Genomic DNA, 18,211 nt, shown 5'->3' on the forward strand with positions numbered 1-18,211 from the left:
AGAACCATAAGTGCAATAAATTTCAATGTCCAATTCCTCATTTTGAAATATGCTCGTACTATTTAATTCAATCATCAATATGGTGATTCCTTTATTGTGTATGTTAATAAACTACAATTACCAAAGTATTATCTATGCTAAAAATAAAAAAAGATTAAAAGCATATGACAATATCCTACTTATTTTTGTTCAGCATCAAAAAAATTTAAGGCCTAAAAAAGCATTAATAACACTATTAATTTACCTTGGTGATTTTTTTGGGATCACTTGTACCAGTCTCTAAAATTTCCACTTTTTGATATACATTGGGAGAATTAACCCAGCGCATTTTATCTTGTGTCTTTTTTCCTTCCATCAGTTTCTTGAGGGGACTAATCACACACAAAATAAAATAAAATTATAATATATGAAAAGAAGTATTTCATTTAAATCTATATATAATTATGGTAATCATGTATTTCAATTCACTATGGATCATTCTTTTTTTATTTAAAAAAACAAAAAGTTAAACTCCTAGCAGTATTCGGTCCAATGATACATTAGTACCGCAAAGGAGTAGAAAGTTGGGAAGAAATAAAAAAATATGGTGAACTGCGATTTTTATGAAATCCATCTGAAGGATGGGAAATTTGTGAACTACGGTTAATCCTCAATTAATGTGGGGTTTGATTAGCATGCTTTTTGAATTCATCTAGTCTAAAATGCATTGCCATTCTAAAATGAATGACAATGTATATATGCTCCCATTGAAACCACCTCATTTTTGTTCCAAACAACAGTGGATAAACACATGCTGGTCATTAATATATATTTAAAATTAAATTAAAAATTTAATATCCTTTACAATGACTATGGATAAAAGAAAGCATGAAATTAACAGTGCCTGTACTAAAGAGAAGTGATAGGTGATTAGAGAAAAATTTGAATGTCCTGAGAATAAAGCAAAAATAGGCAGAGGTCTGGGAATAAATGAACAAATCAACAGTATTCTGAATAAAGCAGACAAATAAGGAAAAAGTTACATCAACTGCAGACAACTATGAATAGAAGCACTGCAATGACTGAAATGGAACTTCTTAATCAATTTAGACCGAAGATTGTAATCCAAAATGAATCTTTCAGTATTGCATGCATTAAAATGAATGCAACAGGCCACCTTTTACTGCAGTAAACAAAAACAGAATAGAAAATGGTATTCGAGTAGAAACCACAGAAACTTTTACTACTAATTTTTAATGGTTCAACAATTTTAAAAATCAAACAGGAATGCATAATGTTTGAATAACATGTGAATTTGCAAGTGAAGATAAAGAGAAATAGCCATATTTTCAAAAAACATTGGAAAAGTTTATAATGATCAATATTTAAGATTGATAAAATAGGCCCACTGGGGATTGCTTTTAGTGTCACATTAGAAAACATATGTATTATCAAAGCTAATCATGATGTCTGAATTTTTAAGAATGAGATTTAATAGTTTGAAAATTAGTAGGAGTGTGTGGGAAAATGATTTTGCTAATTGTTTGCAAGTTTCTAACTGGCACTGTCTATAATGCCAGTGGATGAAGAGAAAGGGAATACATTCAGACACTGAATTACTACCACTCATACTTATGACATACATTTCATTATTATTATTATTATTATTACCCAAGATCTCATGGAGTCAAAGACTCATCTGGAAGGTCTTTTATCTCACATACATCTCATCATACCATGTCTTAAACACACTCAAACTCCTTGCAGACACAACACTCTCAGGCAAGGCATTCCAATCATTCACAAATATGTTCATCAAATTCTGCCTAACTCCTGCAAGCCATGGACCAGAGTGCCATTGCTGGCTCAAAACCTTAGATGAATCCATATGATACTGAGTATTTAATTATTTCAACCTGAAATGCATAACCTTACAATTTGAAGCATTAAATTGACAAACATTATCCTTTACCCCGATTCCAATTTATTTAACTCATCCTCCAGAATATCAACATCACCTTTATCGACTTTGTCTTCCCCAGTTCAGTATCATTCATAAACAATATTCACCTCCCCACTTTATATCAATCCCTATATCATTCATGTACAAATTAAAGAGCAGTGGCCCTAGAACAGAACCCTGAGGCACTCACAAATCACCCTTATTATCCCAGACTCTACTTTGCCATATACTACTCTGGTGTTTAACAGCAGCTCACTATTCATGAGAGTTATGCTACCTATCATAGAGTATCGTATTCCTATTCAACCATTGCTGGATTTAACCCTTAAACAACTTTTCCAATAAACACTATTCCTGAGGTATTAATTTAACTGTAATTTGCCACTTCTGTCTTAGAGCCAACTTTATGTAATGGAACTATCTTACCTCTTTCTGCTGCCTTAGAACCTTGAGAGAGCTGAGACTTAAATTGAACAACTTCCTTAGTGGCATTGCCAATTTACTCTTACATATTTGGGTCATAAACAGGTTGAAATGCCCATGCACTTCCACTGTTGTATTTACACTGATATTTTTCGGGGTGTGTGTGTGTGTGTGTGTGTGTGTGTGCGTGGATTTTACAATTGTAAAATAGCAACTGCCAAATCTCCATCTGGATGATAGACCTTGGCAAAATGATCACACAGCTACTCAATTATTTCTTTTGTCTCTGTCACCTTCCTACCATCAGCATTGATTCAAGTCATCCTTAGATAATCATTCTTCTTATTTGCTATATACCCAAAACTCTTTTGCATCTACTTTAGCCTGCTTAGCTAATTTTCACTCATTATCTAATTTGGTCTTTCTTGCATGCACTTTGTACTACTCTTGAGAATGCTGATCACCTTTTCCTTTATACTCCATAGACAATGGAATATAAATTGTAGCACACTTGCTTTGTATCTCTACTCATCTGCTTAACCCCCACTTGGCTTATCTTCATGACTCTGGTATCAGTGGCAGCTTGTACATAAGCACTGCAACACTGCAGTACCCCCAAGGAAAAAAACAAAAAAATTAAATTTTGTTTGTTTTATAAATAATAACAATGCTTACAACATTATATAAAGCAATGCAACATGTTAAAGGATACATAACATGTTAAAACATAAACATAAAACTTATTCTTATATAAGACCATCTGTTTAATACAACTATGTACAAGAATAAGGGTGAAATATTTTTGCCAAAAACTATTTCACCTTCACCACGAACACAGCAATAATAAAAGTTTCATATCTCATGGAAATAACGTGCACAAACACACAATTTATCTGTAGCGACACTGCTCGTTGAGCAGTGTCGGATTCATTTGTTACGTGCAGTGACAAGTGCAAACGAATATCAGCGAGTCTCAAAATTCTTGAATTATGTAAATTTACATATTCTCGAATATGTAAATTTACATATTCTCGAATATGTGAATTTACTTATTAATAAATTGGTTACTGATTAGGAAAAAATTAATTATTTTTCTTATTTTGTATATGCAGCACCACCACTTTAAATTTTCATCGGTCGCCACTGCTGAGAATGCAAGTCTGATACTGCTTATCTCAAACAATCCATGACTACCTCAAATGTACTACTAACATTCTTTCCTTGTGGCTTCTTAAGCCATGGCACTATATCCAAGCTGCCCATAGATCTGTCATAATTTCCAGATCTATAGTTACACATAAATCCTATCCTGACAGAGAATTCCATATTTCTTTCTTTCAATGTTACAGGGTGATTAGCATTCATTGTGATGAATTTATAGACACACACACACACACACACACACACTGAGCAATTAATTTACTTACAGTTAAGAAAATAACACTTGATGTTCAGACCTCTACATCAAGGTCATCATCAGGAAAACATACATATGAACAAGACACAAGCTACATGACACTACATAAAAGCAAGCTAAATCTAATTGCTTTGTTAATCATTTACATTAGCCTGACCTTTGATGAAAAATAAATACATAAATAGTAATAATAATAATAACAACAAATTCGAACTGCATCAAATACATCTCTACAATCCTGTTATCTTCAAGTTTTCTTGTATCATGGTTCTGCCATCATGTTCTGGATGCTATGTAGGCTGCAGATGGGTCTTCCAGATTCTAGGAATTACTAACCCATCATGCTTGTTGAGATTGGGATGATGAATCAGCATCTCACAAGCTTCCTTGAGGTTTCCTTCAAACCAGGTTTTGGTGCAGTGTAGAGACTTGGTGCGTTTCAGTTAATTCTATGACATGTTTGGAGTGCATGGTTTGACAGGCCTGTTTTACCATAGTGAAAGAATTAAATGTAATGTTTGTATTCATCTTTTCTTAGTGGAATTGTGCCTTGTTTCCCTTACGTAGGCTAAGTTGTAAGTGCACTGGATTTTGTAAATCCCTAGATGAACAAGACAAGGAAGTGGATCTTTGGATGAGCTGAGTATACTTTTTAATTTTGCAGGAGGTTTAAAGGTTGCCTTAATGTCTTATGTATTTAGTGTACTATGTAATTTTTCTGATATTTCCCTAATGTATGGTCTGGCTATGGCAGTCTTGTAATCTATTTTGCTTTTAATGGTATTATTGTAGAGAATCTTGTGAACTGGTTTTTTTTGTTTGTTTGTTGTTGTATCCACTTTTTATAAACTATTGGCAGGTGCTGAAGAAAGCACCTGTCTTCTGCTTTCTTCAGCACCTTTCAGAAAACAAAAGACTATATAGCACTTTTGTTTTCTTCCGATCCTATATGAAGTGGTATACAAGGCATGGTCATCTAGACCACACTTGCCATAACGATAGTGCCGGATGTATTTTTTATGCTCACCAAGGCAGATGTAAACAGTTCTTCCTGTCTATCCATAGTAAGCCCAGTCACAAGAACAGGGCACTATAAACTTTTGGATGTGATAAAGAATAAGTAAGTTTGTCCTTAGGTGAATGGATAAGAGTTGCCTATTTGACATATGCACAGGCCAGATGGGTAATGAGTGTGGTAAGAAAAGCAAAAGTGGATTATGAAAGGAAATTAGCCAGGCGAGCTAAAGAGAATCCCAAACAATTGCAAGTGAAAGAAAAATTGTATACGGCAGAATGATTTTAAGGAATGCCGAAGGCTGGGAGGTAACTGAATCAGTTGATGCAGTGGAATTACTGAGCGAGCACTTTGCAAGAGTATATCATCCAGGTGGTGACACTGAAAGAATGAAGGAACCATTAGTTTATATGGGAATTGTGATGAATGAAGTGGAGTGAATAGTCTATTACAGAACCTTAATGTGAATTATCCAATCTGTGGGATTGGATGGTATACTGGCACAGGTCTTACGTGAAGCGGCTAAAGAATTGTCAGTGCCCTTGAAAATTTTGTTTAATTTGAGTCTCAGATCTGGGTTAGTCCCGAGGGAGTGGAAAGAGGGGAACATAGTTCCACTACATAAAGTAGGTTCCAAGACTGCTGTTACAAATTACCGACCGATCAGCATATCAGGAGTCATTGTCAAGGTTTTGGAAAATGTAATCAAGAGAAAAATACAGGAATGGATAGATGAAAATGGGATACTGTATGGGGGACAGCATGGTTTTGTGAAGGGTAGATCATGCCTCAGTAACTTGCTCACATTTTATAACACAGTGACGGCTGGATATAGGTAATGATAAACCCATTACCCATATCCAGTTCTTACACAGAACTGGATAAGGGTTATGGGTTTACAGTGATACTGCTAGACCTTCCTAAGGCCTTTGACAGGATACCACATTGAATTCTAATCAGTAAACTGCAGCATATGGGGATGGATATAGGGTTGGTGAGATGGATAGGAGGGTGGTTGATAGAGATATCAGAGTAGTTTATTCAGGAGTAGAGTCCAAAAGACGGCCTGTGACTACTGTGTGCCGCAGGGTTCTGTTCTTGGACCACTACTATTTACTTTGTTCATTAACAATATAGGAAAGGATCTGAAAGGAACTGTTGATTTGTTTGCTGATGATGCAAAGTTGGGTAGAGCAATAGTGAATGCACATGATGTCAAAATTTTGCAGGATGATTTGGATAGAGTGGAGGACTGGGCTAAGGAGAATGGATGTCAATTTAATGTGGCAAAGTGTAAGGTTATACATTTTGGGGTGAAAAAATTAGTAGCAGTATAACACATCAGTGGAACTGTACTCCAGGAGATTGACAAGGCCAGGGATTTGGGAGTGTTGGTGGATAGGGAGTTGAAGTTTAGGGGGCACACTGCAAAAGTGGCGAAATCAGCTCATCAAATCACTTGGTTACTGAAGAATACTTTGATGAGCAGAGACAAGCAAGTTATTGTTCCTCTATATCCAGCCTTGATAAGATCCCCATCTTGACTACTGTGCTCAGATCTGGGTGCCAGGGTTTCTTCTTGGTAAGGAGGAGGTGGAGAGAATCCAGAGGCGAGTGACCAAGATGATAGCAGGTCTATGGAATGAACCTTATGAGAACAGGTTAAAGATTTGTGGGTTGCAGAAATTGGTTGATAGGTGGAAAAGGGGTGATATGATTGAGACATTCAAATTACTAAAGGGTTTCTATAAGATTAATTCAGAGGATATTTTTCAGAACAGGACTGGTGGTGGTGGTGGGGGGGGGGGGAATAGGGGCCATCCATGGAAACTGGGCAAAAAGTGTAGTTAGCAAGGGTGTTAGAACTAGGTTTTTTACTTGGAGAGTGGCGAATGAGTGGAATAAGCTACCAAAGTCTGTTGTGGGTGCCATGACTGTGATTTGATTTATTTGCCACCACAACCTGGTGGCAAATAAATCGAACATATATATAAATTGCTCTGCTTCCAGATCAGTATTAAACTGGACATGTTGGAAAGGAGTATGATTGCCCACTAGAAAGATATTTCACTGTGAGCTGAGCCATCTCCAGTTCTGTCCTTACAAACAACAGTTGCCCATCCCTTAAGGTTGCATCCTTACTGGGTTTATATATGTTTCATGCAGACAGAAACAGAAAGGTTTGGGATTCTGCATCAGAGCCTTGTTATCATCAGTATTATGATGAAATCCACGGCAGTTCTACTGTAGAAATTTTCCTATTGTTTTGGCCATGTAGGCTTGACTGATTTCCAAAATGTTGAGGACTTACCTTTGTCAGGCTTATATTTATCTATTGATTTAGAGAAGGATAGATAGGCAATGTCCTTCTCTTCTTTTGGAAAAATATTTAATATGTCAGAATCATTTGATGAGTTTAATTTACTTTTGATGGATACAGAAGGATTCGTTTTTTCTATGGAGTATTTAGTGGTTTATCTTTAGGTGAAATCCTTGCTATAATTTTCTTGACAAGTGGGATCTTATCAAATGGGATCATTTTTGGAATTTTTTGATACAAAGGAGTGATACTTAGTACGACTGCTGCGCTCGATGATCATAAAGTTGAGGTATGGAGAAATTATCAGGTGCTTGAATAAACATACACGGTTGAGTTGCTATTGATATTTTCTTAACTGTCACCTTTTCAGAAAATTTCAGGATAGTGGTGGTGGTGACTAGCTTCTTCTTTGGATCTTGATGTGACATTATGTTCCATTTTTTTTTATCTTTTGTATTTCTTTTTCATCCTTCTACCTCTAAAATGCACAGAAGTAGGCTGGACGATCTCCCTGGAAGTTGACACATTTAGCTTTCTTTGAAGAGCAAGATTTATCATCACATTCTTTACTACAATAGCAGGCACGGGTAGTAGAGCCACAACAGACAGTTTGGGCATGCCCTGACATTTAAAGCATCTCAATGGATTAGGGATGTATAGCCTAACAGGACAATTAAGATATCCTACTTTTACAGAAGTTGGAGGTTTAGGTGTAACAAAAGTAAGGATGATGTTCCTGGTTGGAATGACGTGACTATAAGTATCACGAGGCACCTCATACCAGTCATTCCTTGATCTTTAAGCTCCAAACACATTTCTCCATCTGAAACATCAAGAAGACCCCATTCAGATATCACTCCTCTAAAATAGTTTACTGATTTATGGGATATTGCTGTAATTGGTATTCCACCCATCGATGCTGCACTGAGCAATATTTCTAAGTGTTGTTGACATGATATTTCCACAAGGATATCCACCAGATTGGATTGTTTTTTTTTTCACCATTCTGGGAGATCTTACCAGTTCTAAACCTTTTTGAATAACAAAAGGTGACATTTTCCATATTGGCTTTTCACCTGTTGCATGGATGATGAGAAAAACTGGTACATTTGTATTACTGCAGTCACGTCTTATTTTTTACTTCTATAATCAAGTGATGCATCTATGCACCCCTGTCCTCTCCTGGAACTTGTGAGGACAAGATTCTTTGCATGATAGTTAATGAGTAAGTGGAATGGATTGCTAGGGGCAGTCATGAGTGCGCTGTCAATAAATGAGTTTAAGCAGGCCTTATGGTTTAGTGTGGGCCTCTTAAAATTAGTCTTTAATCTATGGAGATGTAGATCTCTTAAAAATATATATTTGCATAAAGTACTAAACTTTCCTTAAAAACATCCATAATGCATTTCATGTATCAACCAATTCTAATGAAAATCCTATTTATAAACCGTTTTGTTACAAATAAAATTACAGTGTAATTACTTAACACAGCTGAAGCAGAAAGATATCTGCTATTTCCTACTAATATTTAATTTTAAAAAATAAAAATAAATTAAAAAATCAAACAGTTTGCATCACCTTAGCCATTTGTCATCATCAATATACTGTGTAAACGAAATTGCTGAAGGAGGAACTTCTACTTCACTTTTTTGTCGAGGAATATCTAATCTCACCAACGGAAATCTATACTCAAAACCTGTCCTGTAGCCCTGAAAAGTAAATAAATACTGAATCTTAAAACCTATTAGTTTCAATAATACAAAACTTACATAAACTTATACAGATATTTTATTATGCAAATAAACAAACAATAATAAAAAATAATAAAGATATCATTTATCTATTCAACTGTGCAATGAACATTGCAATCCCAAAGTTTTGAGAATTTATTTATAAACAGTTGTACTAATTACAGTCACCATTCAAAATAGTTCTTCTCTCTCCCACTAATATTAATACAGTGGATCTGTCAATCCTATATTTGAAAACAGTGATGGATGTATGACTAAAGATATCATGCAGTACTGCCATCAATGTTCAAAGAACCTTTATCCATCATTACTTCTTTTATACTTGAATGTTACCCTTCATGGGACAAAGCGCAAAATTGAAAAGTTGCAGAAGTGGCAAAATATTAGCGGGGCTGAGAAGAGAAAGAAGCAGGTGGTCCAAAGTAATAATAAAGACTGAGCAAACAAATGAGAAAAACAAGTTCAGGAGAAAATTATGTATGGAGACATGATCAGGGGAGTACTTAATGAAAGTGGAACAAAATCATGTTTCCCTGATGTAAAAATTCACAATATTAGTCATGCCATCTGGATGCAAAAAGGTAAGGCAAAAGAACTTGGTTGGCACAAATGATCTGGGAGGCATGAAGTATTCTATGAGGGCGGATGTAAAGGAGCTGTTAGAAGAAGCAAAACTGAAGAGGAAGAATGTGAAGATTATAAGTATCTTGCCATGCTATGGTAGATTGAATCAATTTGAATCAATACATAGGTTGTGCAGAAGGAATGATGCAGGATTTGTTTACCTGTGGTCTGTGTTTGATGGAAAAAAAGGATTTGCATAATGCTAATGAACTGCATTAAATGGTATTGGTGCCTAGAGAGCTTTGTTCACCAAGCATGCTGAAGCACAAATTCAGGAAAACTTATGCAATTAGGGTGGAAGCAGTGAGTCTGTGTAAAGGCACCCATGAGGAAAGAGAGAGAGAGAGAGAGAGAGAGTGTGTGTGAAAATGACCAAGTGGAGAATCTAGTTTCTCAAACAAATATATTGAATAGGATAGTTAATTAGGAAATAAGGGTGATTGGGATCCTAAAGGGATGCTTCAGTTTCTACACACTAATAGCAGAAGTATCAGGAACAACAAGGAGGAGTTTTGGGCACAGGTTAGTGCAGTGGTGTAGCTAGAGCTTTTGCCGCACAGGGCGGTCCCTGAGTTTGCCGCCTCTCTCAATACATACCCAAAATACTACAAAAAGTCAAAATTACGTATAGGGAAATAAATTAAAACACTATGTTTATTTTTGAAGTAAAACTTTAATTTCAACATTCTAAAATGTTATTTTTCTTGCTTTTCTGTTAGCAAAATCGTCGATGACATTGGCGAAGTCTATTTCATAATAATGTAGGTAATTCTTAATCTATTTTATTTAGAAAAACTCCTCTCACAACTAGCAACACTTACAGCAATTGTGAGGAAATTTCGCAGTAGTATTACAATATTTGGAAATGAGTTCTCGAGATTGTATTTTAGAATTAACTGCAAAAGTTCAAAAAGGTTCAAAGTGCTGACTGGGGCAGACCGCCCCCCCCCCCCTCCCTAGCTATGCCTTTGGGTTAGTGCAATCTCGAAAAATGTTATAGGCATCAGTGAGACTTGGCTACAGTTAAAACTAATGCGAAGGATTGTCCCAATTTTCAGGGAAGATAGGATGGGGGTAGGGGTAATGCTGATGATGGTGGATGAATTGCAGCCAAAAAGAACAGGAGATAAGTGGGAGGGTGGTTATTCTTTTGAAGAAGTCTGATGTGAGAACAAGGCCAGTAATACAAAATATGCAGTAGGCTGATGCTATAGACCAGGGGTTCCATGGATGATCTGGAAGACATTATTATTATTATTACGTGATACCACCAGGGAGTCCAAAGACTCATTGAGGGAGGGCACCTACTCTACAACTCTCTGCCTCCTACTCAATCTACAAACTACAACAAACCCCAAATAACATCATCTACACCAATGCCATCTACCTTCCACAACCACCACTAGTATTTTCACAGACAATCATAAACATCCATGCTCACGGTGGGATTCAAACCTGCAGCCTTCTGGCTAGACAGTGAATACGCTAACCACTCGGCCAACCAGGTTGGCATGTATTGGTAAATTGGTACAATGAGTGAAGGTCAAGTGATAATGATGGGGGACTTCAACTATGGAGATATAAATTGGAAGGAAGAAAGATCAAATGGCAGGTGGAATTTATGCACCAACTGAGAGATAATTACTTGCAGCAGCATGTAATGAAGGAACTACGGGTGTGAGTATATTAGACCTTGTTGTAAACAAAAAGTGTAAATTCTTGTGAAGTACAGTGGATTCCAGTAACTGGGACAGATTGAGACTAGAACACGTCGTTCCAATTAAGTGGCTGCACTAATTATGTGAAATTTTATGGAAAAAGTTGAAAATGTTTAACAATAAACTTTCAGTATACCTTTGTTAACCATGTTTTTATTTAAAAAAACTAAATGTATACATATATGTCAGTAAATCCCTTAAGAGGTTAATTATACGTAGGTATTATCAAAGAAGCACATTTTTCCTAACAGTAGTTATTTTGGAGAAATTTATCGAGTGTATCCTGACATGATCACTTTCTAGACTGCAACTGAACATAATCAGCTCAGGTATCTAAATCAGATACCTGAGCTAAATCAGATAAAATACTGCCTTCTTGCATCAAGTAACATTATAATTTTACTATTATTATTATAATAATAGCGTTAGTCACTCGCTTATGTTCAGGTGTATCATACTCATTACTTTCCTTGCCTTCTGGGATCTTTAGGTGTTTGTTGCAATTTGTTCAACAATTGCATCCTCACAGTCTTCATTTTCATTGTAACACTGACAACACACAAAAACACTTCGTAGTTTCTGACATGTTGGCATTTCCTAGTCGGATTTCTTAAAACTTTGCTCATCATGGTTTTAAATTGTTTTGCTACTTATTTCTTATGTTAATTCGCTACTTAGCTTATGTTGGTTCTTATGTGCTGTTTATTTTATTCTTATTACATCCTTGTTAAACTTATCTCTTATTCCCGTATATAATCTTCTAATTTTAAGACACACTACACTTATTCCATTCTTTCTTTAAATCTCCCCCATTTTAATAAGCAGTCCTATTGGCCTCTCTATAGTTTAACCAAGTGTAGGTTACTTAGTGTTTAGGACTTTGTCCTTGTGTGGGAGGTGACCATTTACACATCATTCTAAAAGAGTCCACCCGATATGCATTGACAAAATTTATATTATAACTGCGCCAGCCAATACCGAGGATAGATGGAACTCTTACCCAGGATGGCTCTCTCAGAATGATACACAATAATTAAACTATAATAAATTTTATGTTCAGTACTAATTTCTTGCATGCAGTCGTGGCTCGCTTTGTTTAATCATACACGTAGGTTCTTCCCGCTAAGTTCGTCAATGTTTTTATGAGCGGCTGTTTGAATTCATACATTAACAACAGGTCAGGCAGGTACTAAGAAACATGTTTAATAAAATAGAGAAATCATACAAGTAAGCATTATTACTAATTAATCTGAATTATTCTCAAATAGGATCCTTGGTTCAATACTAATATACAAAGCATATAAATAAACTTGCATAGACCACCATTATAAACATCTTAACATTATCTTATTAACATCTAATACACCTTGTACATTGACGTGGTGATTGGTTATATCATTCTACACATTTACTATTAATTCCTGCAGAATAAACATGGCCTTGTTAGGCAGATAATTCTCAAACAAATGGGCCAGGGCCAAGTTGTAGATAGTTCTTGAAGTTCCATAAAATTAGTCCACTTTACAAACTTTCTTAGGGAAACACACTCTTTCTTAACTGGAAATCACAATACAAAAGTCTACTTTACCGTCTCTGTATCGATGCTATGCCTTTCTTCTTGCCTTGTCTGGTCATCAAGGCTTCTTCACTTTGCTTTTCGTCTGATCACCTTCGATCAACTATATGGTTAGAACCTCGGTGGGAAAGGGGATATGGCTCGGGAGCATAGCCAGAATGGACGGCATCTGCTTGGTTCCTCCATCGCATGACATCGCACAGCTATCCTAGTCTTAGGAGGTAGCTAGGCCATTCTCAAATGCTGCGACAGATGAACCAATGCCTTCCACGGCCAGCCAGGAACTTCTCTGTCGGAGCGGACTGGACCCTACGTCCGAGAGAGGTCAGGAAACAGGAACCCAAAAAAAAGTCTCGAGTGGGGTTTGCTTGCCCTTTTTGTTTCCGTTCTCTTCTCGGTGTTTCTCGGCTATCGCAATACCCGCCAACGCGGTCACGTGGGTTTACGTCATGGCGTCCAGCTCCCTCTATAACATCACACGTGCACATGTTGTGTTCTTCTTGGAAGGCGCTTTAGTTTCTCTTTCCTAAAACTACCTTTATTATTATTATTATTGGTGGTGGTGGTGTTCCGGGCAACTCCAAGGAGTCGACAGACTCATCGAGAGAGGCCCTAACATCATGTCAAGAACAACTATTCAACATTCACACAGTATCGATCATACCTTGCCTTGAACTCATTCACAGTCGTAGCACCCACAACAGACTCTGGAAGCGTATTCCACTCATTCACCACTCTCCAAGTAAAAAACCTAGCTCTAACACCCTTGTCAACCACGCTCTTGCCCAGCTTCCATTCATGGCCCCTAGTCCTCCCACCACCAGTCATATTTTCAAAAATATCTTCTGGATCAATCTTATAGAAACCCTTCAGTAATTTGAATGTCTCAATCATATCACCCCCTCCTTCGCCTATCGATCAATTTCTGCAACCCACAAATCTTCAACCTATTCTCATAAGGTTCATTCCACAGACCTGCTATCATCTTGGTCACTCGTCTCTGGATCCTCTCCACTTCCTCCCCATCACGAAGAAACCCTGGTGCCCATATCCTCTGTATCAAGGCTCGATACAGAAGAACAACAACCTATTTGTCTCTGCATGTTAAAGTATTTTTCAGAAGCCAAGTAATTTGGTGAGCTGTTTTAGTCACTTTTGCAATGTGCCCCCTAAACGTCAATTCCCTATACACCAACACTCCCAAATCCCTGGCCTCATCAATCTCCTGGAGTACAGTTCCACCAATGCGATATGCTGCTGCTATTCTTTTCACCCCAAAGTGCATAACCTTACACTTTGGCACATTAAACTGACATCCATTTTTCCTAGCCCAGTCCTCCAAACTATCCAAATCATCTTGTAAAATTTTGACATCTCGTGCACTCATAATTGCTCTACCCAACTTTGCATCATCAGCAAACAAGTGAACGCTTCCTCTCAAATCCTTTGGGATATACAGTCCTTAGGGAGGCAGTTGAATGTAAGAATGAATATAATATGCCCAAGCAAATAAGGACAACAAATCAGAGTGGGATAGTTAGTATAAGGCAGCAAGGTAGGGTTGGGGCTAATGGGGGTCTTAAATTCATGTACCTTCCCCCCCCTTGGCATGCGTAACGCAGGACGGTTAAAGGTGACCCTTTAACTCTGGCTCACAGGCTTTGCTACTTTATAATACATAAAAATGGGGTTCTTAAATAGAATTAACAGCTTTATTTAATTCTTATATCTGACCCACATGCATTACAGGTTAGGTCTTACAAACATTTTTAAACAATTTTGTACAATTTCTCGCTCTTAATTTTGATTTATATACATAAATTTATCTTTCTAATCTATTGCCAATATGCCACATTCTCTGCCTATGTTTAATTAAAGTTGTGTCCTGAATAATTTGTGTTAAAACATTTCTTAGTTTATTCAGGAAACAACATTATCAACAATGTACAACTAATTGTACTGTCTGTAAAATAGCAACCTCTGAGCTGATTTCTTTGGCCATTGAAGATGATGTCAGTAGATTTTTTCAACTGTTTCAAGGATGTAGTGTACCAACCTTTCAAGATACAATGTCTTCACATTTTTTATGATTACCAGGAATGTGTTAACAGGAAGAAATTCAAGTTGAATGTTTTTTCAAACAATTTCAAACAAAAGAATTTTTCTTAAATTTCGTTGCAATTCTACATCCCAACTCATTAGCCATTTCTGAAAAATAACAAGTTATCCATGCATTCTTGTTGGCATAATAAAGAACTGGCAAACTCATATTCTAAGCCCTTTAAAGCATTGAGGCTTGGTGCTTTTTCCAATAACCAAAAGCTTCTGTTGTCACTTCCCGACATGTTATAGCAGCACAACACGATAATATAATCCACTGCTTTTTTTGAACCTAACAGAGCTGCAAGTTCATAATTCAGGGAACTGTCTGGTTTGGCACGGTAAAACAGACCTGTTTCATCAGCATCATAGATTTCATCAAGACTAAACTTCTGCAGCAATTCAGGTAGTCCAGTTGATTTCGACTGTTTGGTGCTTGCAATATCAGTACCGTCCTTCTCATCATGTGCCTTCTTTTCCATCTCGATAACCAACCCTCTGTGACTATAAAGCTCACATAGCCCAGCTTTCTGGGTAACTCTTCTTTGGTTTTTAACATTTGACCATTAACACATGCCTCATCCAGTTACAATAGAGAGCCATTGATTGAGAGCCTCCTCAACATCTGGATCCTTGCCTTCTCACTTCCGATTTTAGGATTTTCCCTGTTATCCATCGTGCGATGCCCATTCTTCTTGCAATTTGTCTTGCTGGCCTAACAAATGTATGATTGTAGATTTTGGAACACCGGTTGTTGCTACACTTTTTAATAAAAAGTGTATTTAATAAAAGTATTTGTTACACTTTTTAATAAAAAATTAACAAATAATTTAATAAAAAATTCTCTGGATTAGAGAATCTCTGGATTTAATAATAAGGTGTGACACCTTTTGGCAACTGGTTTTCCTTTTTATTCCTGAAATTACTTCCACCTTAGTATCACCAACCCTGGGTCTGGTTCCCACTGATGAGACCTCGATAAAGGTCGAAACCGGTCTGGGTAGTGACCCTTCCCCTAATGCATAGCATTATACATGTCCGCAAGGAGATGTGCTTTGCATTATGGGATACTAAGGCAAGTGATGAGAACTTATACCACCTTTGTCACAAGTTGCCCCAGTCCTGAAAATACTTCGGGTGCAAACTTTGTTTGCTTACACTTGGATAAAGAATTAAACCAAATTTATAATTGTTAGCATAGCCAAGTGAAAAAACTTCCATAAACTATCAATTAATAATGATCCGCTCTCTTCATCCATTATTAACCAAAGGTATTCATCACATCATGCAAAATGTGTGGTCCCTCTAGTGAGTGAGTCTGAAAAAAGTGAACTGCACCTTGTATGTTAATAAATAACATGTAAAACTAACAAATAAAACCAAGTACAGAGTAATATGTAAGATGTTGGCAAATTAACCCATTTCCACAGTATTCTGTAAGATGATACCAGAATCACTTATCCATAACACAGTGCAGTTTTCCCAAAGTAGTTACGTCAACAGTAGTTACAACTTGCCTTTGTTATATTCTTGGAGGAACTGATGTTCTGTCATATTTAGCATTATAGCATGATTATTGATAAAATATTCAACTCAGTATGAAGGCACATGATATATCTTCACAATTAGCAAAAAAAATTTTTTTTAAATAAACCAGATACATGAGTATAATATATACTCCAGAAATTAGTAAAAATCACATACATGAAAAAGTAAGCCATTACCTACATATGGTAAAACATAAGTAGCACTGTAGTTCCTATTTGATCTACAATATAGTGGAACAACAAGAAATTATTAGTCTTCCATCTTTCTTTCATTACATAATAAATGGAAACATAAGCCAAAGCTATATAAATAACAATGAGCATGTTTAATTTTTAATGTGCCTAGCAGTAGGATCCGTAGAAAGAATGGAAAAATCATGATGTCGTCTCTGATATAACTAGCTGCAAAAAAATCTTTAAGTCCAAGTCTCTTTCTCCAAATTCATTTTACCCAGAAATGAAGGTCTCTCTCTCTCTCTCTAAAGAGAAATACTAATTTTGTTATTACTAAGATCTGATAAAGGGAAAGGATTAGTAGTTCAAGGCCAGAAGAAAGAATATTAAAACTAACATTAATGCTACATGACTACTATTACACATATCACTCTCTTTCTAATGATCCCACTACTAGCCAAATAGGCATTTCACCCATTCACTACCAGCAATGCAAAACATCTCCTTTTTACTTCCTTACCCACATGACCTTTTCACAGTTTCCAGGGATAATCTCTCATTCTTGCATCATCTGTTATCCTATGCAACGATTCTCCAGTATCTGATAGGCTACACTCACCAAGTTATATATCAATCACTCCCCCCACTTACTCCAATCCACCAAGCTATGAAGACCATATTCCCTCAACTATCCTCATACTCAATATTTCAGAGTCCTGAGTTATTTGCCTCTGCACTCTCTCTCTCTTTCTCTCTCTGATGTTTCCAGATCACCAATATGGCCAGATCTGTGCATAGAAATACAAATGAAGCCTAATTAATGCCTTATACAGTGGAAATATCACCTTCTTACCTACATGCTGGCATTCTTTGCATGATAGCAGCAATTTTTTGGGTAAACATTATAACCTTCACAATGTCTCCTCTAACTTCAGTCCCTATCCACCAAGATCCATAGATCCCTTGCTTCCTCCATCTACTAAAGCCAAATTCCTCAAAAACAATTCTGCAGCCTGAAGCACCAACCTATTCAAATCCTCCTTACAACAAGAACTAATTAAAACTTCTTGACATTGCTCTTCCTAATTTAGCATCATCAGCAAACAACTGAATACATACTATCACACCACGAACAATATCACTGATATATAAATTAAACAACAGTGGCAGTTTAATTTACGTATTAAGTGGATTTCACCAAACTAATTCCTTCCAAAAGAAACAATTTCATTCAACTCATTTAACTTTGTTATCATAGTAACAACCTCAATAGAACCATATCTCTCAGCCCTGAATTCCTCATACTTCATATTTTTGTTGGATGCAATTTCAGTAAATTTCATCCTCAGCAAAATCCCTGCCCTGATTCCATCCTTTTCCCTCTATCCTTTCTGAAAATACAATACCCCCTTACATTCAATCCATATATTATCTTTCATAAGTCAAGTCTGAATATAATGGCATGCAATAATCCTATCAAAATGACCAATGCCAACAACTCCTCACTCTTATTCCTGATGCTTCTGGGATTCATGTAAATTAACTGTAATATTTACTTAGGCCTACAGCTATCCTTGCATACTGTAATGTATGTCCCTTTCAAA

At 36.5% G+C, this 18,211-nt stretch overlaps 1 protein-coding gene across 4 annotated transcripts in view; it reads right to left on the minus strand.

Annotated features, from left to right (window-relative positions):
* The window catches only part of LOC150106320 (protein hu-li tai shao-like), a 469,862-nt gene that overhangs the window by 252,099 nt on the left and 199,552 nt on the right, over positions 1-18,211 (minus strand). For all 4 annotated transcript variants that reach the window (XM_090393077.1, XM_090393078.1, XM_090393076.1 and 1 more), the window contains exons 8-9: positions 8,696-8,826; positions 245-371 (exon numbers count right to left, since the gene is read on the minus strand). In XM_090393077.1, coding sequence (XP_090249203.1) covers positions 245-371; positions 8,696-8,826 — 258 coding nt within the window. The remainder of the gene's footprint in view (positions 1-244; positions 372-8,695; positions 8,827-18,211) is intronic.

This window comes from Typopeltis vanoorti, chromosome 5 (assembly GCF_054136105.1).
Source record: "Typopeltis vanoorti isolate ZY-2024b chromosome 5, IOZ_Tvanoo_1.0, whole genome shotgun sequence".
In the NCBI taxonomy this organism is placed as follows: domain Eukaryota; kingdom Metazoa; phylum Arthropoda; class Arachnida; order Uropygi; family Thelyphonidae; genus Typopeltis; species Typopeltis vanoorti.